Genomic DNA, 26,234 nt, shown 5'->3' with positions numbered 1-26,234 from the left:
TCCTAACAGTCACGACTGCTTCCGAGCCGGCGGATTAGATTGGGAGCTACTTGAGGGCAGCGACCAGATCTACCTCGTTTCAATTTCCCTAGACACCTGCACACAATAAATACTTGCTGAATCGATTTCCCCCTTTATTTTATTAATCCTTCTCCTTCCGTCTTCCCTTCTTTCTTTTCCTCCTTCCTTCCTCCCTCGTTATTTTTTATTTCTTGGTTATATTCAATTGTCATGTTTTTCAGGCTCATTAAATCCATTTAGAGACAAAAGAATAAAAGGCAGAAGAGAAAGGGAGGGGGAGGAAGGAAGGGGGAGGGGAGGGGAGGAGGCCAGAGAAGCAAACAAATAACCCGCTTTAACTAGACGGGCGGATAAATGGCCCCGTTTCTCCTCAGCCCCGATGCGCCTGCTTAGCTGCGCGCCCCGCGGGCGCCGCAGCTCGGGTGGGCTCAGCCCTAGGGCCGCCGCCCCCAGCCCGAAGGGACCCAGCAGGGCCCAGCCCAGGGCCTGGATGCGCAGAGCGGCCGGAGGTGCCAGGGCCGCTTCATTGGGATTCATGGGCGTGTTGGGCGGGCGGCCCGGGGGCTCCGGGCGCGGGGTGGGGGCCGGGCGGGGGGAGGAGTGCGCGGCGGGCGCAGATGCCCGGGTGACCGCCGCGCCGCGGTCCCTGCGCCGCCTTTGTGCCGGGGAGGCGCGCGCGGGGACCTAATCCATCAAATTGTCTACAAATTGTGAAGAAAATTCAAAAACCATATGGTCGCCAGCGCTGGCGCGCTCTGGGCTGCGGAGGGCCTCGGCCATGCCCGCACCGGGAGCCGCGGGGGGCTGGGCCCGGCTATTGTCGCCTGTCAGCGGCCGCCCGGGCCCATTCGTCCCGGCCTTCATGGTCCGCGCTCCGAATTACAGACCCATCCATCCTAAGAGAGGGCGATTTATGTCGCCCGGAAGGAACCGGCCGCACGGTCGCGCGGCTGTCCGGCCTCCTTTTGCCTTCTCTCGTCCCTGTCGTCTCTTCTCTTTGCGTCTTCCCATTCTTTTTCTCCTTCGTCTCCGTCTCTGTGCCCGTTTCTCGGTGTCTATAAATGGTTCTCTCTCCACCCTCCCTCTCTGTCTCTCACATTCTCGCTCCGTTCTTCGTGTCTTTCTATGCTCTTTCCCTGTTTCTGGCTGTCTCTTAGCTTCCTCCTTGGACACACACGTTCCTGACTCAGGCCCCGGGGCCCCATCGCCTGCCCGAGACCAGATGCGCGTTTCTCACATCAATTTTTCGGAGAAAGGGAGCCCAGCGGCCTGGAGGCGGGACCCAACTCTGGTGACTGCGGCCACTCGCCAGTCCGGCGACAACAAAAGCCCAGAGAGGACCCCCCCCCCCCCCCCCCCCGCCCCACAGCTCAGGAAAGTGAAAGCCGCCTTAGCCCCCACGCCAGTCTCTCAAAGTCGCTAGGAAAGCAGGAAGTCCCTGAGATACCGATGGTTCTGCTGTTACCCAAATTATGGGCCTGCGTTTGCAAATGTTACTAGAAATGTACTACAACCCCCAGATGCTTTAGGAAGCCCACAAGTGCGATTCTGCGCGTCCTAGTTGCCTCCAGCCTTACACTCTTTTACGGAATCCTAAACCAGGCTGAAGCCCTCAGGGCAAGACCAAAACTTGGGTGTCTCCAGGCTCCACCCTGATCTTCACTGAGTGACACCAGCCAGTGTCTCCGGGTTTAGCAGGTGTCCCGGAAGCACAGGTAGACTACCATACTCAGCGATGGAACACAAAACTGTAGGACAGTCTTGCCTCACCTTGGTGCCTGCCGTGTACAAACGAGTTTTCTGTCACTATCAACAAGACTAGTTTTTTTTACCCCGACCCGACGAAGCAGACTTCTCAGTCCATTTAGTAGCTGCTGCGTGCTTAAGGGGCCTGGGCAAAAAGCCCTTCCTCCTATTGCTTCCCTGTTGTCCCGAGCCCCCAAGCCTGCCCTGAAACCTCTCCCCCAAATCTCCAAGGCCAGCGGGACCCACAAGGGGAAACAGGAACATTCTTAACCTTCAGCTGTTTGGGGTAAATTCGGCCCATTCTTGCAAATGCGGTCGCGGCCCATTCTAGTAAAATGGCAAAGACTTTATTTATCGGAGAAAGAGGCCTTGGGTACAGTCGGAGAAAGAGGGGGCAAGGGGCAGGAGCTGGGAAGGGGCATCCGGAACCCACCCTTAGCGGACCACCCTCGTTCATATCGCCAAGTTGAAACGGGAGAAAGATGTTGACAGACAAACCCAAAGCTGCAGAAAAGATGAGGGTGAGCCTTTGGGTCGCCCATCTTTAGGTCTCTGTCACATGCAAAAAGGAAGAAAAATCTTAAAAGAGTAAAAAATAATTCCAGGGCTTTGGGTTCTGTTTTCGATGGTTGCTTGGATGTTCCCTTGCTTTTTCCCTAAGAGCCAGACTCCAGCAGTCAGTCCGAGAAAAATGCAAGAAGGTTTGGAGAAATTTAAAAAATAGTGTACATAGGGAGGCAGACACGCCATCGAAAACAGACTTCTCTGGCTAGGGAAAGAAAAAGATCGGTTTTGAAACTTGCAAGTCAAGGCTCGGCTGTCCCCACCCCACCCCATTCTCACGCAGGGGAAAAAAGGCAGAAGGAAATGAAAAGTCAACTGTAATAGGCCGAGGGAGTGAGCGAACCGGTGCATTCGCTACATGCAGAGAAAAATGAAAACAGCTTCTAGACCGCAGGAGTTAGTGTTCGCCGCTCTCGTGTCCGCCTCACCGTCAGCCGACCTGGTAGCACTCGGGCTTTGATAAAATCGAAATATCTGAGAGTAAAAAAATAATAATAAAATAAAATAAAGAAAAAGATCAGGCTGCGGTGGGAGGAACCCTCTATATAGGCTTAAATATTTATACAGAAGCCATACAGAACTGCAGGCGAGGGCTTCCGGGGCGGCGGAGGCCGCGTGTGGCTGCCGGCCCCGCCGGCCGGCCCGGATTTATTGCTTCGAGAGGGAAGAGGTGGCTGTCAGGAGCCAAGTCCGGGCCCCGGGACACGGGTGGAGGCAGGAGATGCAGAGGAGGTCCCAGCTCCCCTTAGCAGTCCGGTCCGGGAGGCGGCGGGCATGCGGGCGCTGGGGGCCCGGGAGGCAGAAGGTCCAGGGCGCTGCTCAATCGTCCACATCGATTTCTTCGTCTTCCTCGTCCTCTGAGCAGTCCTGGCTGCTGGCTCGCTGGTCCGTGAGTGGAGAGGCCGGCGAGAGCTGCAATGGCCCACCGCCCGTGGCTTGCGGGGCTCCTGGGGGGAGCGCGGGAGAACCGGGCCTAGACTTGGCCCTGCCGCAGCCGCCACCGCCGCCGCCCGAAGCCTCCGAGTTCTGCTCGAGTTCGGCCAGTGCCACGATGTCCATCTGCCCGCTGGGGCCCAGTTTCTTGGCGGACTCCACGTCGGCCTTCATCTCCTCCAGATCCCGCTTGAGCTTGGCGCGCCGATTCTGGAACCAGGTGATGACCTGTGCGTTGGTGAGGCCCAGCTGCTGCGCAATTTGGTCGCGATCTGCCGGGGACAGGTACTTCTGGTATAGAAAACGTTTCTCCAACTCGTATATCTGGTGGTTGGTAAAGGCCGTGCGTGATTTTCGTCGTTTCTTGGGCGTCTGTCGTTGCCCGAAGATGGTCATCCCATCGCGGCCTGGAAAGAAATGACAGTGTACGCTCGCAACGGGAGAGTGAAGACCCCACCCAGACTATCCCATAACTCTCCACCAGACCCAGGCCCCTCTCGCTGTTGTTCCCTCTTCAATTTGATTCCAGTCTCTATACCAGAGCAAGCTGGGCCATGGGAAACCTCCTGTCTTTGATCTCCTGGAATTCCCTAGGAAAAATCGTTTTGATCTCTGCTCCCTAAGAGTTGATCTGACAGACCCGAAGTCTCACAGAGTACAGAGAAGCCAAACAGAGACTCCCCAAATGTGTTGTGAACACGGATTTTCCATCTCTTCCCAATGGCCCGACTCCATCCTACCCAGAAGTTTCCAGGAAAAGATTCTCTCTCTCCCCCACTTCAGGAGTAAAGTCAGGGGGCATCCAAGCCGATGGGGACTCTAAGAAGCCGGTCAGACTTCAGCGAGAGCTTGGGTTACCCCCACTTCTCTCAGATCACCCCGATTCAGGACGCAGAGGTCCCTAGGAAATAGGGTCCTGCTTCACCTATCTCTATTCCCATCTTAGCTGCAGAAGCTAGGACAGGAGAGACCTGACGGCCGGCGTGGGCAGAGGCAGGGGAGTTAGGAAGTACTGGGCGCTGAGTGTGGGCGACTAGGCGCAGGGCAATCTAGGTTGTGCCTACCTTCGGCTGCCTGCAGGACGCTGACCTCCAGTCCCTTAAAGGTCTTGCTGGCGAGCTCCTCCAGCGCGCACAGCGGCGAGGTCTGCGAGAGCAGAGCGCGGCCGGCCAGGGGCAAGCCGCCCGGCGCGTGCTTGTCGGCGGCCGCCAGCAGGTGCGCCGCCCCACACAGCGAGTAACTTCTCCGCACTGACGGCTTGTTGAGGATGTCCTCGATGCTGAACGGCGTCAGGGGCTTGTTGGAGTTGGCGGGCGGCGGCAGGTGGTCCAGAGGGCTGCGCCGCCGCTCCTCCCCCGGCGCCGCCTTGCCGTCCTCCTTGGAAGTCATCTCGGCCTCGCTTGGGGGCCCGGCCGGGGAGGCTCGGGCCGCGGGGACCCAGCCCGCGGGCAGCTCGGGCGCCCGACTGTGCAAAGGAAGGCAGGAGGCCGCAATGGGCAGGGTGAGGACGGGCAACGGGCCGATTAGCGCGGCGACCCCGGCAGGCGGAGCGGCGCGGGGCCCCGGGAGGAGAGCGCTGACGCGGACGCCGCCGCCGCCGCCGGGGTTTCCAGCAAGCCCGGGCCGGAGCCGGGAAGCGCCGCGCCGGGCTCCAGTTTCGCCAGCCCCGGTGCTATTTAAAGGTGTCAGGTGGCTCCGCCGCGGCGGCTCCTGGCCCCGGGTCCTGGCGGCGGCAGTTGGAAGAGCGGAGACGAGGGCGCCGATCCCGGACTGCGAGGGGAGGCGGAGAGACGGGGCAATTGACTATTGCTAACAAGTTAGCCTTGATCGAGGAGTAATCAATTATCTGCAGCGGCACTTCTCTTTCTCTCTTCGCTCTCCCGTCTTTCTCCTCTCTCTTCTTTCTCTCCGTCCTCTCTCTCCCTCCCTCCCTCTCTTCACTCCACTCTGCTCCCCCCCACCCCGTCCGTCTCCTTCTCTACCTCTCCCTCGCCCTCTCTTTCACTCTCTGTCTGTCCAATGCAGGCGGCTCTAAGTTGGGAAGCTCATTAATTAGCGGGCCGGGGGTAGGAGGAGCCGGCTGGAATTAGCCTGCCTAATGCGCCTGTCAGTCCCGGCTCTTCGCCACCCTCGGCCCGAGATGTTTGTAAATTACATTAGAGGCACCTTTAGTGCTCCCGAACCTGGGGTGACTAAAAAGCTATCGCCCCCACCCCAAACTGAGAGCCGCACTCCGGTACACCGGTCTCCCACCGGCCTGGCCGGACGCGATGGCAGGACCAGCCCGGAGGTCTCAGGCTCTGCAAGCCGCGACTGTGGAGCTAGAGAAGGGTACCAGGAGCCCCAGTCGCCGAGTGACGCGGCCGCCGCACGGGCCAGGTAAGAACTGGAGCCCGGGCGGGCCCCCGCTACTGCCCAACGTGGACTTTGATGATTCCAAATCAAGAATCCAGCGCCCCTATTCCCAGACTCCCTTGTCACCCAACCGCAGCTCTGGGCCGTGTGCCTGGAAAAGGAGAAGCTAAAGACTCCCGGGGGCTGGCCCCTAGAAGGTCAGAGCGGGCTTCACAGTCCTAGGTGGGCGGCACGGGACAGAGGTGGGGATCCTAAGGATTGGGGGAGGGGAACAATTGGAGAGCTCAGTCTTCCCCACCCCGAGGAGAGGCGGAGGGAGGAGTTGGCGGTTCTGCAAGCCTCTCCCGTGGCCTGAGCCTGAGGCGGGCGCCCTACCTCCTTCTGCAATCTTGCACACTCTTTCCTCCCGCCGAAGCTCTCGGGGCCAGCTAGGGCCACCTCACGTCTGATGAAAGGCGTCTGACGGAAACTCAGCCGGGTGTCGGGGTTACTCGGGCGGGTTGCGGGCTTCCCCGCTGCTGTTTGCCCCGGCCAGGGCCGGGGCCCCGCTGCCCGCCCCGCCCAGCCGGGCACAGGGCTTGAGTGTGTTGCACGGCCGACTCCAGCTGTTCCGGATGCAGGGTGGGGACCGGGAAGGGGCCTGGCCACGGCTAGGGCTGCGCTCTCGGAAACTCGCAGCGAGGCCGGGGAACCAGTGAGGCTGGTGGCTGTGGGCCTGGAATGTCTCAATGTTAGGCGAGCGTTTTGGGTGCACCGTTATTTGAAAGTGTTTTTTTTTTCAATGTGTGTATTTATGTTTGGTTCTCCGTGTGTCTTTCTTTAAACGCTTATGAACCTCTGGGCATACAAGCAGGATTAAACCTCAGCTGCGCCTTTCTTTTCCCTTGAGGTACGGCAGTGGGGCTGTGCTCTGGGGCCCCTTTCTCTTGCTAGTCCATCTGGTTTGTGTTGGGCCCTAATTTTCCACTTCTTCCCTTGGAAAAAGGAGGGAAGGAAGAGCGTGAAGAGGGTGTAGGAACCAGGAGGAGGAACTGTTCTCTCTCCACGAGCTGCACACAGCAGACTCGCTTTGTTTGTAAACTCCTGAGTGGCCTGTGTGGTCCAGAAGCACAGTATGGGCCAGAGAAGGGTTTCAAGAGCAGCTGGGGAATTGGTGGACCCCAGCAGGGAGTGGGGCTAAAAGAATGGGACCCTCCTTGTCGGAAGGGGGGAGTGGAAGGAGGGAGGGATGGAGAGAGAGAGAGAGAGAGAGAGAGAGAGAGAGAGAGAGAGAGAGAGAGAGAGAGAGATNGGAGAGAGAGAGAGAGAGAGAGAGAGAGAGAGAGAGAGAGAGAGAGAGAGAGAGAGAGAAACTTATCTTGCTCTGGGACTGAATAGGCTTTCTCTGTACAATTCCTCTGTACAAGGTCCTCTGCATATAAGAGGTAGGCTTTCTTGTCTCTAGTTTAACTGATTGGGAATCAAGGTCTGTAACTCTCTGGATTAAAGGGGATGGAGTAGAGAAAAAGAATTCTTGCCTGGAGGCCCCAGTGTGGTGAGGGACCAACCTGCTTGGGAATGTTTGAAGCTGGCCTTCTACTTCCTTCCCAGTCCTCACCTTGCTTTTTCAGGAGATGGGGAGTGAGGTGGGGTAGTACTCTGAGGCAGAAATAGTGATAACAGAGGTCCTACCCCCCCCCCATCCATCCCAGGTCCTGATGCCCTGATGCATCACCCACTGTCTCTCAAACAGCATCTGCCTCTGCCATCCCTGAAATCCTGGAAGCCAGGAGATGCTAAGCCGAGTATCATGAAGTGAAGTCGAAGTCTAGAGACTGGTGGAGAGGAACCCGAGGGAGAGAAAGTCTGCTCTCTCCGGACTTCCTGCCCTTAGGATCCTGTTCCTGCCCCTTGCTGGTATAACACCAAGCCCTCCATGAAGACTAAACCTTAAGGTTAAGACCAGGGCCTGGGATGGTTTATCTCCCAGTTTCTGAAGACCAGTGGAGTTGAGGATTTCTGAGTAACTGCCAAGACAGGTGAAATGTGACCAGAGACCCTGTTCTCAGGGATTTTTGTTCACAGCGTCATGTCAAGGGAGGGCATTCTACTGTCATTTGCTCTTACCTCCAAGCACCTCCCCTTCCTGCCTGCCCTATCCTGTGGATTTATTTCCTTGGCCTAATTGGTTGGCCTCTCAGGGACGTGCTTGGGAGCACAGCCAGTTTGAGGGTGCAGGGAAGTGTGGTACCACCTGGCATTTGGTTGTTTCAGTTCATTTTGCCCAGATCACTTGTGCAGGCCACCTTGAAACCTGTCCAACTGCGGCAACCTGAAGGCCTACCCTATCTTTAATCCCTTAGCCCTCAAGAAAAAAAAAAGTGTGTGACAGGACCAGGATCTTCTAGAATCCTGGGAATCTAAGTTCACTGGCCTCTGGTATTCCTCCTGAAGAGAAACTGAGTCTATTCTGAGTTGGTGATAGGGTCCTTCCCCACTGCCACCCCACTCCACAGTTTTAGACCCTTGAGTGCAGGAGCATCAGTCGGGGCAGGACTCCAGGCAACCTGGACCTACCCAATCCTAGGAAACATCCAGCTCTTAGCCATCAAATATGTCAGATGGGGTTTCCAGCCTGCAAATAAGGTCAAAATGATTCTACAGTGGGAGGGGAATGGCTCTGGGCCAGACTGTGCCAGCTCAGAGGAGTTGAGAGGTCCCAAGAATCAAAATGGAGAGGAAGTTTCTGAATCCAAAAGTTCAGAGGGATGGAGGAGCCCAGCCATCAGAGTTCAGACTGTGTTTCCATCCAGATGCCTTCCTAGGAGCCTTTGCCATGCAATGGACACACACACACACACACACACACACACAGACAGAGAGAGAGAGAGAGAGAGAGAGAGAGAGAGAGAGAGAGAGAGAGAGCGCCACCTGGCCTGGGGATTTTCATTTGGCTTTCTTTCTTTTTTTCTTTTTTCTTTTTTTGGTTTTTCGAGACAGGGTTTCTCTGTAGCTTTGGTGCCTGTCCCAGAACTAGCTCTTGTAGCCCAGGCTGGCCTCGAACTCCCAAAGATCCGCCTGCCTCTGCCTCCTGAGTGCTGGGATTAAAGGCATGCGCCACCACTGCCCAGCTTCATTTGGTTTTCATTTGAAGCTGGAGGCAGCTGGACCCTGCAGCCTCCTCCACCTCCTCTGAGAAGCACCTACTGCAATGCTGTTGCCCATGTGCCCATTACCACTGAATCATAGCTCACTGGTTACAAGACCAGGGTCCAGCCTTACTCCATCCCCAACGGAAGGTATTATTCTGACAAAAATCTGTTCACCCTCTAATTTAGGGAACATCCCAAACAAAGTGGGGGAATAAGCATTCCATGAACTGTCATGGATTTGTGTTCTAAGAGGACCTTATAGACCCAAATGAAACAAATTGTCTCTTAGTAAAGGGTAACAGTTCACTTAACTCATTCCCAAGGCTCCATCAGATTTCACCCAGATTATTTGGGTAGCTCCATTCATTCCCATGTCTGGTAAGGACCACCATCTGCTCTCAAGCCAGTTCCTTCCCAAGAAAACTGTCTGGGGCTGGCACCAATATGACAAACTTGATCTCTAGTTTGAATGGCTTTTGTCCCATGGTACGGGTACTCTGTTCGTCCCTGAACTTCAGAGAGCGCTTCATTGTAGAAGAATCTTCCATAGTCCCATCAACCTCGTTGAGCTAAGATTATTCATTGTGGGTTTTACATTCTGTCCTTGGCCACCATCTATTAAAATAGGAACAATAACTATGACCATAAATGCCATATGCACTTACATTTCTTGGATCCTGGCTAAGCTTTAGTCATTTGATAATTTACAGCTTTTTGAGGTAGTTATTACTAATATTCCTCATTTTACAATAAGAAAAATGGGGAACAGAGACGGTCAGGAGCCAATCACACAGCTTGTCTGGGGTTAATCGGGATTGGAACACTCCTGTTTTCCCGACTGGAATCTGTGCTCTTATTCTCTGATCTCTTAGCCAGAGGTCTCCACAGGTTCTGTGAACAGGTTTCAGGAGTTCTGAAGACCCCAGACACTTTGTGTAAACTTTGTCTGCAAGTCCAAGTGAACACATTTTTTTTCTGTGACTAATATTATATAACACAGTGGATTCTCCACCAAAGATCCAGAGAAGGCAAAGGGCAGAAGGCAGAAGGAGGCCGGTGGGGGAAGGGAGGTAGGCCAATGGGGAAGTGAAGGGGAGCTGCCTCCTCCCAAGCCTGGGAATTAAGAAGCCAGCTGCTCCAAAATATAGTCTGGGCTCCAAGCCTACTTCTGAAGCTGCCTTGCTCTCCCCTAGCTAGGCACAGCTCTCCTGACCTCTGCTTGGGGGGGGGCAGGGTTTGTGTCTGGGCCATTCTTTGGGGAGCACACATTATTGCTCACCCCCTCCCTTCTTTGGTGGAATGAATTCCTTTAGACCACTGTGTCAAGGCACTTCCGCCTCATGTGAGGACACTAAATGTCTTTTGGAAGTATGGAGGAAACACAGACACACCACCAAATGGCAGGAGCAGGCTGCGATGGAAGAGTTCCCCAGAGATGCTGAAGGTCTGCTTGTTGCCCAGTCTCTGCAGCCTCCAGAACAGACATCTCTTTTTGTTCCAAGCCTTTGCTGCCCTTATCCAGGGTCAGATTGGCCTCTGTTCCTTCTCTTCTTGGCAACTCTTTCCCTATAATAGTGCCCAACTCATCACCTTGGGGAAATCCTCCCAGCCCTGTCCTGCTCTTCAGCAGACTCCCTGGGAGTCACTGTCACATTGCCAGACACGTGATGCTTCGTGTCAACCCTTATGCTTCTCTCTCCATCTGGTCATGAACTTGAGGACAGGGCCGTCTCTCTGTGTGCCCCATGCCAGCCGGGCATATATCAAGAGCTCCTCGGGCATTTGTTGAATAAATAAACCAAACGGATAAAAGACAAAGAGAGCCAATTAGAAAACTGGCTTGGTCTCTGCCTCTGAGAGGGGCCAAGGATCCAGGAGAGGGTAGGTCTGTGGTTTTTGTCAGTTGCATGCAGATGTGTGAGGCGCTCTGTTGCTCACACTTGCAGAGGTGCACAAAGACATCATTCTTTAACGGGCGAGGGGGTGCTGGGGGTGCTGGGGTCTGGATCCAGCTGTGGTCTAACTAATAATTGGATTTCCTTGCGTTGTTTTGTTTTTAACAGGATCGATTCGCTGCCACATTATGGGTTCAGAAATGGAGAGGAAGAAAGACTGAAGATTGGGTAGGAGTGAGGTGCAGAAGGGAGGGACAGAAAACACACCCACTGCATCCCAATAGCCCTGGGGAGTCAGTGACAAGGGGACAGGAGCCTGTGGGCATCTGCAGGACTTGCTTGTTCTGTTCCAGGCGGAAGTTGGTGTTAGCACTGCCCTTTAAAAAACCAGAAGCATTTGGGTAGGTGGTTGAGGCGGAACCGTTCAGAAGCAAGGAATATAGCAAGAGAGAGGTGTCAGCCCCGAAGGAGGAAGTGCATCCTTCTGTTGACCAGGCAAGTGAATGCCTGGCCTCAGTACAGGACGAAACCCCAGTCCTTTGGTTACTGGGATGCTGTTTAGCCCTTGAGAGGAGGGGCTGAGCAGCTAAACTCTGCCCTGGTGGATGGGCCAACAAGGTAGGTTCCCTTCTCCCGGTCACCTTTCAGTTTTGAGAGTCTCCTTTACTGACTTCGGGATCGCGGTAAACACACTAATGGTAATGGCACTCTCCATTCCACCAAGGCCTCCCTGCCGTGGAGAGGACCCTGGGTGCAGGACCCGCTTGAAGCCTGGGCTATGAGGCCTGATGGAAAGACTGGGGCACAGAGCGGGAGAGACCAGGGTAAGTAAGAGCGGGTCTGCGCGGCTAGTCGGGTGCAGAAAAGGCCTGAGTCAGGCTTCTCATAATAAACGGCACGTGAATAATTCAGCAGCCTCCGAGGCTCATTGCATTAGTGCCTTGTGAGTGTGCCGAGCAGCGAGCTCACTAACCAGCAAAAGTAAGAGACCTAGGTGGAAGACGCCCCTGCCCCACAGGTATCCTGAATTATTCCCGCCAGAATCCTACCAGTACCACTGCCCTTGATCCCTTTGGACTCTAGTGGTCAGAGTCCTTTTGGACAGGGCTGCTCCACCTAAGGCTCTAGAGAGAAGACAGGCCCATCCGAGGCCAGGGTAGGAAAAGAGGATGTTAGTGTGTGCCCTGAGAAAGCCTGGCCGCTGGTGAGCCCTACTGGGGGCGTGGAGGGAGGGATGCCAACGTGACTCTAAGCAAAGCAGAGAACAGGCGCTCCTTCCGAACTGGGAGCTCAGGCTCCCTCCAGGCTGCTTTGGGCCGGTGGGATGGGATTTCCCTTGAGACTGAAGTGAGTTATTGGCGAAGCAACAGGGCCCTCCACGGGCTCAAGGACCCAGGTTCCCTGGCGCTTGGCATCCGCAGGTCGAATTTCCACCTGGTGTCCAAGCCCAGCTGGCCCATTCGATCCCTGCAAGGGCATGGGAGGGAGGGTAGTACACTGAGTTTCATTCCAGCTCCTTTGAGCTCGGTCCCTTTGGCCTTGCCCGCTTTCTTCACACCCTGGGTTCCTTATCTGGAAGGACTCCGCCCCCACATACAAGCCCCTGACTCCTCCACTTCCGTGAGAGCACACCTTGCTCTTCGGTCACCTCTGTGAGGTCAACTCCTCTGGTTCTTCCGCTGTCTGCCAGCTCCCTTCTCCTCCTTTTTTCCTCTTAGTGAATCTTAGGCCAAGACCCTCACTCTGGTTCCAGGGGTGTCTTCAAGGTACTTTGTGCCGCGGGATCCCAGATTGGACGCAGATCGCTCAGCCTCTGGCCTGCTGCGCCTCCCTCCCTCCACCCCTGACACTACTTCGTCCCTCAGCAGTCCTTTCTTATTGATTTGGATTTGTTCTGAGGTTCTTGGTCTGCAGGCCTGGCTCCCGGAAAAGTCTGGGTTTACTCTGCCACTCCTGCAGAGGGGTTTTCTCTAAGCCAAGTATCTAACCGCTTCCCAGAGACCGCAGGGCAGTCCAGGCCTCGTCATAGACACACAACCGCAGGTGCACCTTAGCCTGAAGACCACGCCACACCTGGCGGGCTGGGTGGACTTGGGTGAGTCTTAACCTCTCTGAGCCTTGATTTGTCATAAGGTTTAGGAAGGGTGACCAAGACTAAGCATTTTCTTTTGTTTAGGGAAATGCGCTGCTGCCTGCGCTGAAGCCTAAACAGGGAAGCAAGGTTGCTAGATCAGAAAGGCGGGCCATTAGTTTTAACGGTATTTTGGAAACCATTGGCAGTCGTTTCTTGTGCTTGTCTGCAGTCGATGGGGTGCCAGGCATTTGAATCCTCTCCAGTGTTTGTCACATCTCCTTTTACTGAAAAGAACTCCGCGGTTTAGCTCTGGACTGCGCCACAAGCGTTGTCATTTCAACCTAGACCCCGATCTGAGCTCCTCTTGAGTTTAAGCTTCAACAATCTCCTTGGATGGGGAATGGAGTCCTGGAAGGCTGCCTGGAAGAGTAGACCTTGTTTTTGATTAGAAAGTTTTGAAAGCCTCGTTTTCTTTCTTTTTCTTTTATTCTTTTTAATCCTCCCCCCTCCCCGAGACAGGGTTTCTCTGCGTAGCTTTGGAGCCTGTCCTGGAACTCACTCTGTAGACCAGACTGGCCTCGAACTCAGAGATCCACCTGCTTCTTCCTCCTGTGCTGAGATGAAAGGTTTGCGCCACGCCACCACGCCCGGCTGAACGCCTCATTTTCAAGTAAACGATTTTGGGAGCATCCAAGGGATGGAAGTAAGACCCACGGAGGGTCTTGTGTCAAGTTATGGGAGGAACCCATGGGAGGAAGCAATGGTTTCCAGGACCAAGCTAGAAACGATCGTTTCTGCATTTGTCCTCTTTAGAGTCCGTCCATCAGCTCATTCCTATGCAGCCTGTGTGTATCCCTGCAGGAGCCCAGAGGACGCCTCCCTCCTCCCGCTAGTCACTATCTTCCTCTCTAGGGAGGCTTCTCAGAGAGCTCGGAAGTGGCAGAGGTAGGGCGGGCTGTAGGGACGCAGAGTGGAAATTGGAACCTGAGACCCTTTGAGCAGGCAGCGGTGAGCTAGTGCGCAGCTCCCGGGAACCAGGTCGGGGCCTGTGGTAGCCGGTACAGACCAAGCATCCTGCGCCACAAGTCCCATTACATTGTATTTATGTTTCACTTTATTGTTTTTTCCCCTCTCTTATTATGGTCTCACTCTGGGGGAGGCAACGGATATAATATATTCATCTTTATTATACCAAATCTGTGTGAAGCATTTAATAAAACGCTGTTTCCCCACAGCCAGGGACATTAGTATGAGCCATTCTTAATGCTCCTGGGCAGAGAGTGCTTGCGTCACAGCGCCTACTGCTGGCAGACGGCGGGAAGCACAGGCTAGTCTGCACCTTGGGGGCCTTACGTGTGGCTCCTGGGGCTCCAGTCTGGCAGCAGGCTCTCAGAAGAGCACAAACGCCCTTCCTAACCCTCGGTCTGCCCTGATGAAAACGGGGGGAATTTCATCACATAAAGTTTTTAGAGACTAAGGATCCTGAGGATAGAAGATCGCTGAGGAGGGGATGTATGGAGGCCAGAGAAATAAACCAGGGTCGCAGGAGTGCTTCCGGACAACTTAGACCAGGTTGTGCCATAAGGGTACACAGAGGGTAGCTCTGAGCTGAGGGGAACCAGGAGGTTTCTCCACAGACTCCTGGGTCTCACCTCCAAGAGTCAAGAACAAACCCTGTCTGCCATGCTTAGCCCTTGAATACTCTTCCCTGGAAAGAAAAGTATCTCAGTCTCTGTCTCTCTCTCTCCTCTTTCTCTTGTGTGTGTGTGTGTGTGTTTGTGTGTGTGTGGACAATTCTGGGTGCTTGGGTGTTATACTTCAGGAACTGTTCACTTTTTTTTTTCTTTTTTTTTTTTGGTCAGAGAAATTCTCCTCTCCCACCATGAGAGTTCCCAGGGAATGAAACTTGGAAACAAATGTAAATGTTGTGGCCCGCACATGGCATTTGTTTTTGTTTTGTTTTTTGAAAAAGGATCTCACTATGCAGCCTGGGCTGGCCTGGAACTTGCTACACACAGCAACAGAGATCCACCTGCCTCAGCTTCTGCCTTCTACTCTTCCTGGGTGGCGGGACTAAAGGTGAGCACCACGTGCCTGATCACACCTGGGGTTTTTACCTGGGTCCTGGGGATCAGAGGGAGACCCTCATGCTTACATAGTAAGTGCTTGACCCACTGTGCCAGCAGCTCAGCCCCAGGAAAATTATCTTTAAGTCCCATGTTACAGTAAGTAAATTGAGGCTCAAAAGGATCAAGAAGCTTGTTTGAGGAGATCTAGCCAGGAAGACTAGCAGATCACCCCAGAGCCTCTGTGCTTCTCCCTCCTACAGCTCTCAGGATCCCTGTTCTCACCACACTTTCCAGGGTTTCCATGGCCTATAAACTTTACACTCTGCTTTCTACACATTCGTGGAGACTTCCCCCAACACACACACACACACACACACACGCACATGCACACACACACAGATACGCACGCGCACATACACACAGATATGCACGCGCGCGCGCACACACACACATACGCATGCACACATACGCATACACACACAGAGATACATATGCATGCAAACACACACACGCACGCAGACACACACACACACACACACACACACACAATGCCCTAAAGAAGGAGAAATGCCAGCTGACTGTCAGACCCAGGCCTGCTGCTCAAGGCTCCCAGGGCTGACTGCTTGGATCCTGGATGCTGGTGGGGTCCAGATAGGGCTTGCTTTAGACATCTCTAGGTAATGCACCAGAGGCAACAGGTGGCTGGGTAAGACTACCCTGAGACCCTGAGAAGGAAGAGCTTGAAGAAGCCTGGGGATGCCCCCATTAGGCCTACAATTCCCTCAGTTCTCAGTCTTCCTTTGTACCAATGCCCTATCTGTGTGGTAGGAACTGCAGCAGCTTACCCTTGGTGAGGGCTGCTGGGGCAAGTTCCCATTGAGGCTGGAGGTCCTTGAGGAATCCGACACTTCCCCTGAGCAGGCTAAGTGAGGGGCACAGGGAGCAGGTTGGACTTTGAGCAAGGCCAAGGCAAGGAAGGTGCTGGGGGGCTCAAACTTAAGGAGACTTTGATCTCCATGTGTGGAGACTCTTGAGCCTCAGCCAGAGCACTACTGTACTTGAGTCCATCCCATGGTCCCCAGACCTGTGATCTTCTGAGAGCCAACAGAGAGGCTGTGCTCAACTCATCCCTGTGAGCATCTTTCCTGGATGATGAGGAAGCAGCAGAAGGCATCACCATGTGTGGGAGTGACCTTCCCAACAAGCAGAGTATGCAAGCCGAGCTTAGAACATGTGGATAAAAATAACCTTGGATTCGTACCACACACGATCACCATACCACCACACATCACACCATCACCACACCACCACACATCACACCATCACCACACCATCACCACACCACCACACCATCACCACCACCACACCATCACCACACCACCACACCACCATCACCACACCACCACACCACCATCACCACACCACCACCACACCATCACCACCACTACCACACTATCACCACACCATCACCACACCACCACCACACCATCACCACACCATCACCACACCACCATCACCACACCACCATCACCACACCACCACACCATCACCACACCACCACACCATCACCACACCAACACCACACCATCACCACACCAATTCCACCACACATCACCACACCAGCAGCAATCTGTCCCCTTCTGCCTTCACTTACTTTGTGTCAAGCAGGAGGTGTGCCCTCATTGCCCCGTCTCCTGCACATAACATTTAGCCCTGTGTTTGTGCCCAGCTCTAACAGTGCTGGTGTAAAGTGCAGAGTGTGTTGGCTCATGGAGCGGTTCACTGCTGCGCTGTGGCTGTTACACATGGTTTGTCTCCAGCACAATATGTATGACGGGTTAGTGCTTCTCACTTCATCTCTCTCCTCTCTGTCTCTCTCTGTCTCTCTCTCTGTCTCTCTCTCTGTCTCTGTCTCTGTCTCTCTCTGTCTCTGTGTGTGTGTGTGTGTGTGTGTGTGTGTGTGCATGCGTGTGTGATCTCTAATCCAAGTCAAGCAAGGAACTAGATGGCACATAGCAGGTATGGAATAAACATGTCCTGGAAACCCCCATGGAGACACCAATGTCTAAACGCTGTCTATCTGCCTGGCTGTGTTTTAGACTGTCATCTGCAGAGTCACTAAGGGGACTACGGGGGGAGCCAATACTACCTCGGCAGGTATTGCTTCTGCCTTTTCCACAGCTGAGCTGAGTACGACTGGGGCCTCTGGGGCCTCCTCTGACATTCCGTGTCAAGCTGTATGCTGGCATGTGAGTTAAACAAGTCAGCTCAGGGTCTGCCTGGGAAGAAGGACCTGGAACATGAACTGCTCAGGGCTCCTGAGAAGCCATGCCGATCGAGAAGGGTCCATGGGAGATCAGAGCCTGGACAGGACACAGAACCAAGAAATCTACATGGCAGATCTGGGTCTGAGTTCTCTCTGAAGAACGGTAGGAGCAAGTGGTCGGAGGGGAGAAACAAGGAACTCAGAGCTGGAATGAGGAGCAAGTACCAACAGTCAGATTCAGACATGTCCCTGATGGTTTGGGGGTGGCAGGCTGGTCTGGCTAAAGTGGCCTAGGATACATTTGTGGAATACCTTGACTGTCTAGAGCTAGAAACCAGAAACCAGAATTCAGAAGTCAGGGTAACCAAGGTCTGAAAATCAAGAGCCCAAGGCCAAAATTCAACACCTAGTCTCATCCACAGTTGGTCCCTCGGGTGATTTAAGAGATGGCTTTTGTTGTTGTTGATAGTGGTGGTTTTTTGTTCGTTTCGTTTTGTTTTGAGATGGGTCTCATGCAGTCCAGGCTGGCCTCGAACTTGCTGTGTAGTAGAGGGTAACTTAAGCTTCTGCTCCTCCTGCTGCAAAGCTCAGTGTTGGAGTACAGCTGTGCCCTGGCCAGTTTTATGTGGTATGGGGGATTACACCTTTGCATCCGAGGCAATCATTCAGCCAACTGGGCTTCAACACCAATCTCAGTGTATTCCTGTCGGGAAGCAAGGGTGTGGTGGTGCCAGGCAATAATTCTAGCACTAAGGAGATGGGAGTAAGAGGCTAGGTAGTTCAGTTACTCTCTGGTACCCTGGGAGTTTGAGGCCTTGTGATAAATAAGACATCGTCTCAAAAGAAAATCAAATCAACCAAAAAAACGGGATTCTTCGAATTGGTTGAGACAGAAAACCAAGCTAAGAGGCCAAGTTTGCTTGAAGCCTGACTCCCAGGACTAGAATGACTTAGCTGTCTGGCATTCCCCAAACCAGAGCTTGAAGTCGGGCACTTCTGCCTCGCAGGCATCCTGGGAAGGGACAGGAGTCCTTCTGTGGTGCTGTATAACCACCAATCCTGACTCTTCTTGTCGCCCTCTGATACAGGTGGGCTCCTAGCATCCAGCCGGACCCAGCTGTGCCATGCTGCCTGTGGTGACGCCGGTAGAGGCAGCATGTAGGCGTTGCTGCACCGGCCTGTCGCGGAGCGCGAGCCTGCCAAGGAGCCAGAGCGTTGTGCCGCGTGGAGGGTGTCAGGGGTGGTATTGTCGGCACACAAATGCTCAACTTTATGTACTTTTAACTAGAGGTGTAACAGATGGCCCCGTTTCTGTCCAAGCCAGGGAGACTGGTGCCCATTCCGGCTGTAGCCAATCAATCGCGCCACTCTGGGGGGAGCTACAAGCTGGGCTGGGAGGCCTGGAGCCAGCAGCCGCACAAGGCTGTCTGCTCGGGCTGCCTCCGCCAGCCGCTCATCCACAGGCCCGGAGGTAGGAGGGCAGGCGAGTGGCATCCCTGCCTGGAGCCTGGACAAGACCTGTCAGGGAGGGAGAGCCTGAACCCACATGCCAGGTTCCAAATGGTCAACGGAGATGGTCAAGTCCCCAGCTGACCCCACTTGGTCATTGCTCTCTGTGGTTTCTCCTCAGCATCCAGCCACACAAATATCAAGCCTTGAGACACTCCAGAACACGAATTACAGTGCCCTGCACTGGGAACTTTATGTGAGCCTGGGAGAAGACAACTCTACCATCGAGAGGAATAGTCATGGGCCGTGCAGGACATTTAGAAATACCCAAGACAGTGAGAGAGAGGAGAGAAGACAGTCTCAAGTGGTCCCAGAGTTGGGAAAAACTCAAAAGAAATACATTATTTCATTTTGATTAACATTATGTATAGTTATCATTTTTTTTTTTTTTGAGACAGGGTTTCTCTGTGTAGCCCTGGCTGTCCTGAAACTCATTTCGTAGACCCGACTGGCCTCAAACTCACAGAGATTCACCTGCCTCTGCCTCCCGAGTACTGGGATTAAAGGTGTGCGCCACCACTGCCCAGTTTATATTTATATTTTAATATACTTTATCAATTATTTGAGACTCTCATACTGGCGTTGGTTTTGTTTCTGAGACAGTATGAAAGTACTGTAGTCCAGGTTGGACTCTAACTCACCATGATGCTGAGAATGGCCTTAAACTCCTGATTCTGTCCTCCTGTCTTTACTTCCCTATTGCTGGAATTACAGGCCCCTGCCATCATTTCTGTCTGAAGTAGTTGATTCTCATATTAATATAGTCAATCAGCAAACAGGCAATGGAACTTCTTGTGGGCCAATTCCTTTCTTAAAGATAAATAATGCATAACTTATTTTCTTGCGGATCGGGGAGGCAGACAAATACGCAGGTTAATTGGAGCAGTGAGCTGGGACTCATACGTCTGCAGAAGGATGGCAGAAGCTCAGGACAGGAACTGCATCCTACCTGGGAGATCCAGGAGGATGCCAGCAATGGCTGATTCTGAGCTTATGCAGGGGTTTTCATGAAGAAGAGCACCTGGCGGGGAAGAGCGGTGATACACCCCTATAATCTCAGCATTTGGGAGGCAGAGGCAGGCAGATTTCTGAGTTCATGTCTGGCCTTGTCTGCAGAGAGAGTTCCAGGACAGCCAAGACTATACAGAGAAACCCTATCTCAAAACAAAACAAAACCAAAAAAGCCAAAATAACAAAATTACTGTCTTTAAATGAGGTAGGGGAAGCCAGGTGGTGGTGGTGCACACCTTTAATCCCAGGACTCAGAGGCAGGTGGATCTCTGTGAGTTTGAGGCCAACCTGGTCTACAGAATAAGTTTCAGGACAGCCAGGGCTACACAGAAAAACTCTGTCTAAACCCACCCACCCAACCCCGTATCCTGCCAACAAAAATGGAACCTGACGATGGTCAAAGTCTGGATCAGTGTGGAAGGGACAGGGGTTTGGAGTACGGGAGGAGGAGCAGTGGACATGGAACTCGACAGGAGAGGGGAACCAATCCTGACCCTCTGTCACCGCTTGGCAAACCTGACAGGGCTCATCTCCCAGCTTCCCTCTTGTTACCTTTACACTGAACCCTAGGACCAGAGTGAAGGAGGAAGGGGAAGAGTGAGAGACATCGCAGAGGCTAGGCTAGAATTCAGGAGCAAAGCCTGACCTGCCAGTCCTTCAGGGGCATCTTCGTCCTGGCCATTCTTCTTTCCTGGGCTGAAGGACAGGGCTGTGACACAGCAGACCACTGTCCCCTAACCATGTACCTGTGACTTCTGAGCATTCTACAGTCAGCCCTTCCAAAGGTCTCTGAGGAAGGGCATGGTTGACATTCAGTCACCAAGCAGTAAACATCAGCCCAGCAGGAGAACGGTGCAGCCAGCCCAGTATCCTTGACTGAGGGCTATAAGCCCAAACACTAGAGGGTAACAGTAGCTGGGCAGGTCTCTTCCATTGCAAGACCTGGGGGTCCATCCAAGCAACAACAAAAAGAGGGCTGTTGGTGGCTGAGCCTATGGTTTGTCATTAGAATTGGGTGTGGAAGGCATCATGCAGGGACAGAGAGGGCTCTGGGAAACAAGTCTCCTCTGGTGAGACCCAGGCACTCCATGGGAACTCTTTTTTTTTTCGAAGTGTACCTCCCCTCATTAGTTTTATCTATTATTGTTATTACTAAGTAATTAATGATTGACAATATTAAATAAATATTATAATTAATTAAATTATTATTATTATATGAGGAATCACCCTTTCCATGCCCTGAGTCAGACCCAAGTGTCCATGTTCTACTCAGTTAATTCCCTTGCTGTGAGGTTAGCTAATTTTGCTATCCCCATTTTACATACAAGAACACAAAGGTTCATGGATGTTCGGTCACCTGCTCTGTATTCAAGCCAGGAAATGGTAAAGTCAGGATTCCCCCCCTAGGTCGGCCTCCAGAGCCCAGCTCATAACTACTTCTGACCCCTGTGCAGCAGCAAAAGCTTCCCGGGTTTTCTCATAATTTCTCATAACTGTGACTTGCATTTGACCAGCCGGCCTCTTTGAGTCTCTCTCTACATCACCTCTGCTAACTGCTCCAGTCTCTCAGTATTTCACAGTTCAAATTCCCACGAGAGGGAATTGGACTGGCCCAGCTCATCTTTTAATGCCAGGCTACATGGTAAGCAGCTGCCCAGCTGAGTAGAGCCCTGTACACTCACTGTTTGGCAGCTCTGAGTGCGCTAAGGGTGAAAGCAAACTTACTAAGGAAACGCAAGGTGCCCCAAAGAGGATGCCTTCATGGAGGGCAGGCTGTGCCTTGGGTCTTGAGAGAAGGGTGGGGTTTGGGAGGCAGAGTGGGAGACAATGGGCTCTGAAGGAAGAACCAGCGGGAATATAGGATGGAGGGGCTGGTGTGAGTCACGGTGGCTTGCTGGGCCAGGGAGCACAGGAGAACAGTGCAAACAGGCTGAGAAGGTAGGACCTGAAGGTCAGTGGAGAACAGCAGGGATATACTGCGTGGTGGTAGCACACACCTTTCGTCGCAGCAGTCAGGAGGCAGAACTCTGTGAGTTCAAGGCTAGCGTGGTCTACAACCAAGGCTACATACAGGAAAGAAGAAGAAGAGCTGGGATGTAGTTGAGTGGGAGTCACAGGAGGTTTTGTGTTCCATGACCTTATGGGCCTCCTAGGAGTGGCATTCCCAGAGCCCTGGGCAGTTCCACTGCAACTGTGTATTTTAATCTTGAATTATTATTATTATTTATTTGCAGAGGCTCTTCTTGCAAAATACATGTTGGTTTAAACAGACATGGTGATGTACACCTGTAACTCCAGCACTCAGGAGGTTGAGACGCTAGGAGGGTCTGGGCTATGTAGCGAGTTCAAGGTCACACTGGGTTATGTTGTGATGCACCTAGATGTAGTAATAATCCTGTAATCCCATCACTTGGGAAGTAGAAGCGGGATATGAACAGTTTAAGATAATTCCTGCCTATGTAGTGTGTTTGAGGCCAGCCTGAGCTACATGAGACCCTGTTTTGGTGGTGGTGGTGGGTTTATAATCAAGAAGTATCCTGGCCAGGCTGTGGTGGTGCACACCTTTAATCCCAGCACTCAGGAAGCAGAGATAGGCAAATCTCTGTGAGTTTGAAGCCAGCTGGGTCTACAGAGCCAGTTCTGGGATAGCCAAAACCTTGTCTCAAAACAAACAAAAAACCAAAACAATAAACAATAAAACAAAAAAGAAGCATCCTGGTTTAAATACTAAAGTTTGTGGTCACCCTGGCCTTTGGGCTCATGGCTGTTGCTATGTTCGGATCTGGCAATGGCTGAATGTAGCAAGGAAGAGGCAGAATGAGGAAGTTGCCCTTGTCTGGGAGAGGACAGATCAGAAGGGCAGGAAGGACAGAACACAGAGCAGGTAGGCAAGAGACAGGGCCACTGTAGAGCTGGTAGCTATGGTCTGGGGACTCGTGGAGAAGAGGGAAGGAGGTAGGTAGATTCCACTAGCTCCTAAGGGCTGAGCTTGATTGAAAACGTGGTGGGATCTGAGATGGGGCTAGAGACGGGGAATGGAGGTGGATATGGTAGTTAGAGACATTTCTGGGCTATCATAGATGCTTGGCAGGCAGTTGGACATTCCAGACTAGGACTTGGAGCTGATTCTTCCAAGCAGATGGCTAGTTATAACTAGGGAAGTGGTTAGCATGCTAGGGAGGGGGACTTAGATGAGAGCTGAGCCCAGGTCCCAGGAGATGCCTGTATGCAGCAAGCAGGAGGAAGAGCAGAAGTCAGTGGAGATGGTGAAGGAGTAATAGAGAACTGGAGAGGAATATCAGGGGACCAACGGCCTATAGACCATAGAAGGGGATTGCAAAGTTATCGGTGAGCGAGAAGGGAATGACCAGTGCTTTGGGGTCATTTGCAGAGTACAGTGGCTGTGATAGGCCTGAGGACAATGAGTGTTGGGTGACAAGTGGCAAAGAACCAGCCGTGGGCAGAATTGCTTACTCGTTCAAGAACTTTATCCAGGGGTCTGGAGAGATGGCTCAGGAGTTAAGAGTGCTTACTGTTCTTGCAAAGGACCAGAATTTGGTTCCCAGGACCTTCATCAGGTAGCTCACCTGTAAGTCCAGCTCCAGGGGATCTAATGCCCTCTCTTCTGTACTCCAGCACTCACGTGCACATCCCCCATCCCTCCCATACATACAAGATTTAAATGTAATAAAAGCCAACTTTGTCAAGGAGGAAAGAGGAGGGAGAGAGAAGAGAGATAGGACACAGATGGTGTTGGTGGAGAAAGTTCCTCCACAAGTTCTCTCCGAAACAGGAGAGAAGGCTAGGTGAAGATGCAGGGGAATTCTGGGGTGGCTTGGCAGGTTTGGGGAGAGGAAGAAGGCACATGAAGCATAAAGAGAGAGCTTTAATTTTCCTGTCAAGTATGGATTGAAGATGCTTTAAGGCCACAAGAATGGGCTATTCTATTCACCTGCTCCAGTGTGCGCAGGAGGAAGAGCCAGAAGACGGAGTGGCTGCGTGGCTTATGGGTAGATGGACTGACGGAGGCACAGGGCTAAACTGACTGGTGCAGGAGGGAAAGAAGTCAGAAGCAGAGGGAGGTGGACAGGAAGAAGGCAAGGGTACCTACTGAGGAAATAAACAAGGTGAGAGAATAGTGGACTGGGCGCAAAAATGATTACAGACTCTGGGATTTCCAGAGTTGAGGGTAATCGTGTGGTTTGGGGCTACACAGGGTGAAAGGCTGTTCTCAAGACCTACAGGACCTCAGCAGTCCCAGGATGGGGACAGCTACAGACCTCATTGCTCTCCTCATCCCCTGGGACACAGGTTTTGAATTTTTTTTTTTTTTTTGAGACAGGGCTTCTCTGTGTATCCCTGGCTGTCCTGGAACTCATTTTATATGTGTCTCGAACTCACAGAGCCCCACCTGCCTCTGTCTCCCGATTAAAGGCATGTACTATTACATCCGTCTTTCTCGCCCACATCTTCACACACACACACACACACTTGCATTTTGCATATCTTTTTCCTTACCTTATAAACAACAGAAATTTCTTTCTTTCTTGGCTGGGAACAGCGCTTCACATGGAGAAAGAACTATGTAGATGTTGTAAGAGCAAAATAGGGAGTCCCGTTAATTATACATAACGGTTTTAGAAATAAAATGCAGTACGGGGATCATTTTAAATTTACCCCTTGTAAAGCTGCTACAGGAGTGTCCATGTCTGCCCTTCACAGTCTCCCCTACTCTTGAAATCTTAGGTTATCTTGGGGCATTTTCAGAGCTAGGAAATCAGCGTTGGTTTAGTCCACAGCTGAACTCTATGCTTTCATTTGGCGGTGCTGGGTTTTCCACAAAAACCCTTCTCTTCATCCAGGATCCAGTCCAGGACACCACATTGCCTTTAGTGCACACACTGCTTTGCAACCTGCTTGTTCATCCGGCGTTATGTGGGGAATGTCGTTCAGTGATGTAGACATTCTTCCACACCATTGTTTCAATGGCTACCCAGTATTCTGTGGATGACTGTACCATTGCCAATCCCTACTGTGGGAGAGGCTTAGGTTGTTTCCAATTTTTCATTCTTATAAACAAGGCTGGGATGAGCCCTTGAAGCCAAATTTTCTGGACTCTCCTGGTCTGTGCTCTTACAATAATTCTTAAACGTGGCAGTGTTGGGGCGAAGGAATATACCTTATGAGGCGTCGGGTGCCTCTGACACAGCCTTCCTCCTGAAAGTTTATGCCGGGTCACTCTCATGCCAGCCCTTTTCGGAACTTTATTTTTTTGTATGTGTGCTGCTTTTGTAATGCTGGAGATTGAACCCAAGGTCCTGAATATGTTGAACTTTTAAAAAAATATGACAAAATGGGGTGTGGCTGCACAGACCCTAAGAGAGGCTGTCCTTCAAGGCCAGACCCACTCTTTGTAGCCCCAACTTTTCTCCTTGCCAACAGCTACTCTGGTCCTGAATGGAGGTTACAGTCAGAGTGGGGGCTGGCTAAGCTATGACTCCTGGGCTCTAGGGACACCTCTTGACTTGAAGGCTGCAGAGGGGGCCAGGGCAGTTTCCTGGGCTTTGTTCTTTCGCCAGGAGCTGAGCTCTCAGGGAGAGAAGGGATGAGGAGAAGCTGTAAGGGGAGAGGGAGCCTCTGTTCCCCCCCATGAAAACTGAGAAGCAGGAGGGCAGGTCCCTGGGGTGGGGGGAAACAGTAGACAGATTGGGAGAAGTGTAACCTCCTGGAGACGCATGCTCCAGTTCAAGCAGGAGGCATTAAGGATGAAATATCTCCCGAGCAACAATTCATCTCTAACTGTGAGGAGAGGGACTCACTGACATTTAGCTATGATCGGGGGCTCCACATGCCTGTCTCTAGAAGCCTAACAGGAGCATGGTTGTTGTGTACGAGCAACTACATGGTGTGTGCACATGGACGTGGCACACATAACAGAGTGTGAGGTGCTGTGTGCAGCGGTAGTGAGGTGGTGGCTATGGGAGTGGCATCCTGCATGGGATCTAGTGATAGATGGGATATAATGGGTCTTGTGTTATGAGGTTTGTGTGCACACACTTAACAGGACATGTGTGAGAATATTTGTGTGATCGAGCCTTTGAAAGTCATGTCTATAAGGTAGTGTTATAGTTTATGTGAGTCTGTGTGTGATGCCGATTGCACAAGGCAATTGTGAGCATGTACGGCAGGTATTGTGTACGTAACATTGGATGGTGACAATGAGACAGAAGCCGAAATCGGGCTTTGGCCAGTGGATTGGGTATAAAAGATGGCGGATAGGAAAGGAGCCCCTGGAGAAAGTTGAGTAAGTGATTGCCGGCCCACAAGGAGCCTCTGTGGATTTGGAAAGATACCCCAGGGACTGGGGATGTAGCTAAACTGGTACGGTGCTTGTCTAGCATGCATGAAGCCCTGGTTTTGATCCCTGGTATCACATAAACCAAATACAGTGGCTCACATCTGCAATCCTAGGATTGGAGAAGGTCGAGGCATGAACTTCAGGAAGTTAAATATCATTCTTGGCTACAGAGAAAGTTGGAGGCCAGCCTGGGTTGCTCGAAGTCCTGTTTATAAAGAAAGAGAAAGGAAGAAAAGAAAGAAAAGGCAAAAGATGGGACAAGACCGTCCTGCCGTAAAGCCCTAGCCCTCAGTATGTCCTCC

At 52.5% G+C, this 26,234-nt stretch overlaps 1 protein-coding gene across 1 annotated transcript; it reads right to left on the bottom strand.

Annotated features, from left to right (window-relative positions):
• Positions 1-3,150: 3,150 nt before the first annotated feature.
• Lbx1 (ladybird homeobox 1) lies at positions 3,151-4,653 on the bottom strand. The gene is made up of 2 exons (XM_050149548.1): positions 4,329-4,653; positions 3,151-3,671 (listed from the first exon to the last, which is right to left on the bottom strand). Exons 1-2 carry the CDS (start codon positions 4,651-4,653, stop codon positions 3,151-3,153), a joined length of 846 nt encoding a protein of 281 aa, XP_050005505.1.
• Positions 4,654-26,234: the final 21,581 nt, after the last annotated feature.

This window comes from Alexandromys fortis, unplaced genomic scaffold (assembly GCF_014885135.2).
Source record: "Alexandromys fortis isolate MF-2015 unplaced genomic scaffold, M_Fortis_MF-2015_v1.1 scaffold_16, whole genome shotgun sequence".
NCBI lineage: Eukaryota > Metazoa > Chordata > Mammalia > Rodentia > Cricetidae > Alexandromys > Alexandromys fortis.
The sequence above is the reverse complement of the archived record's forward strand: the minus strand, read 5'-3'. Positions and strand labels throughout refer to the sequence as shown.

Coding starts and splice junctions, on each gene's coding strand:
- Lbx1 (XM_050149548.1), bottom strand. CDS start 4,653: ATGACTTCCAAGGAGGACGGCAAGGCGGCGCCGGGGGAGGAGCGGCGG. Junction 3,672..4,328: donor CGTCCTGCAGGCAGCCGAAG/GTAGGCACAACC, acceptor ATTTCTTTCCAG/GCCGCGATGGGATGACCATC.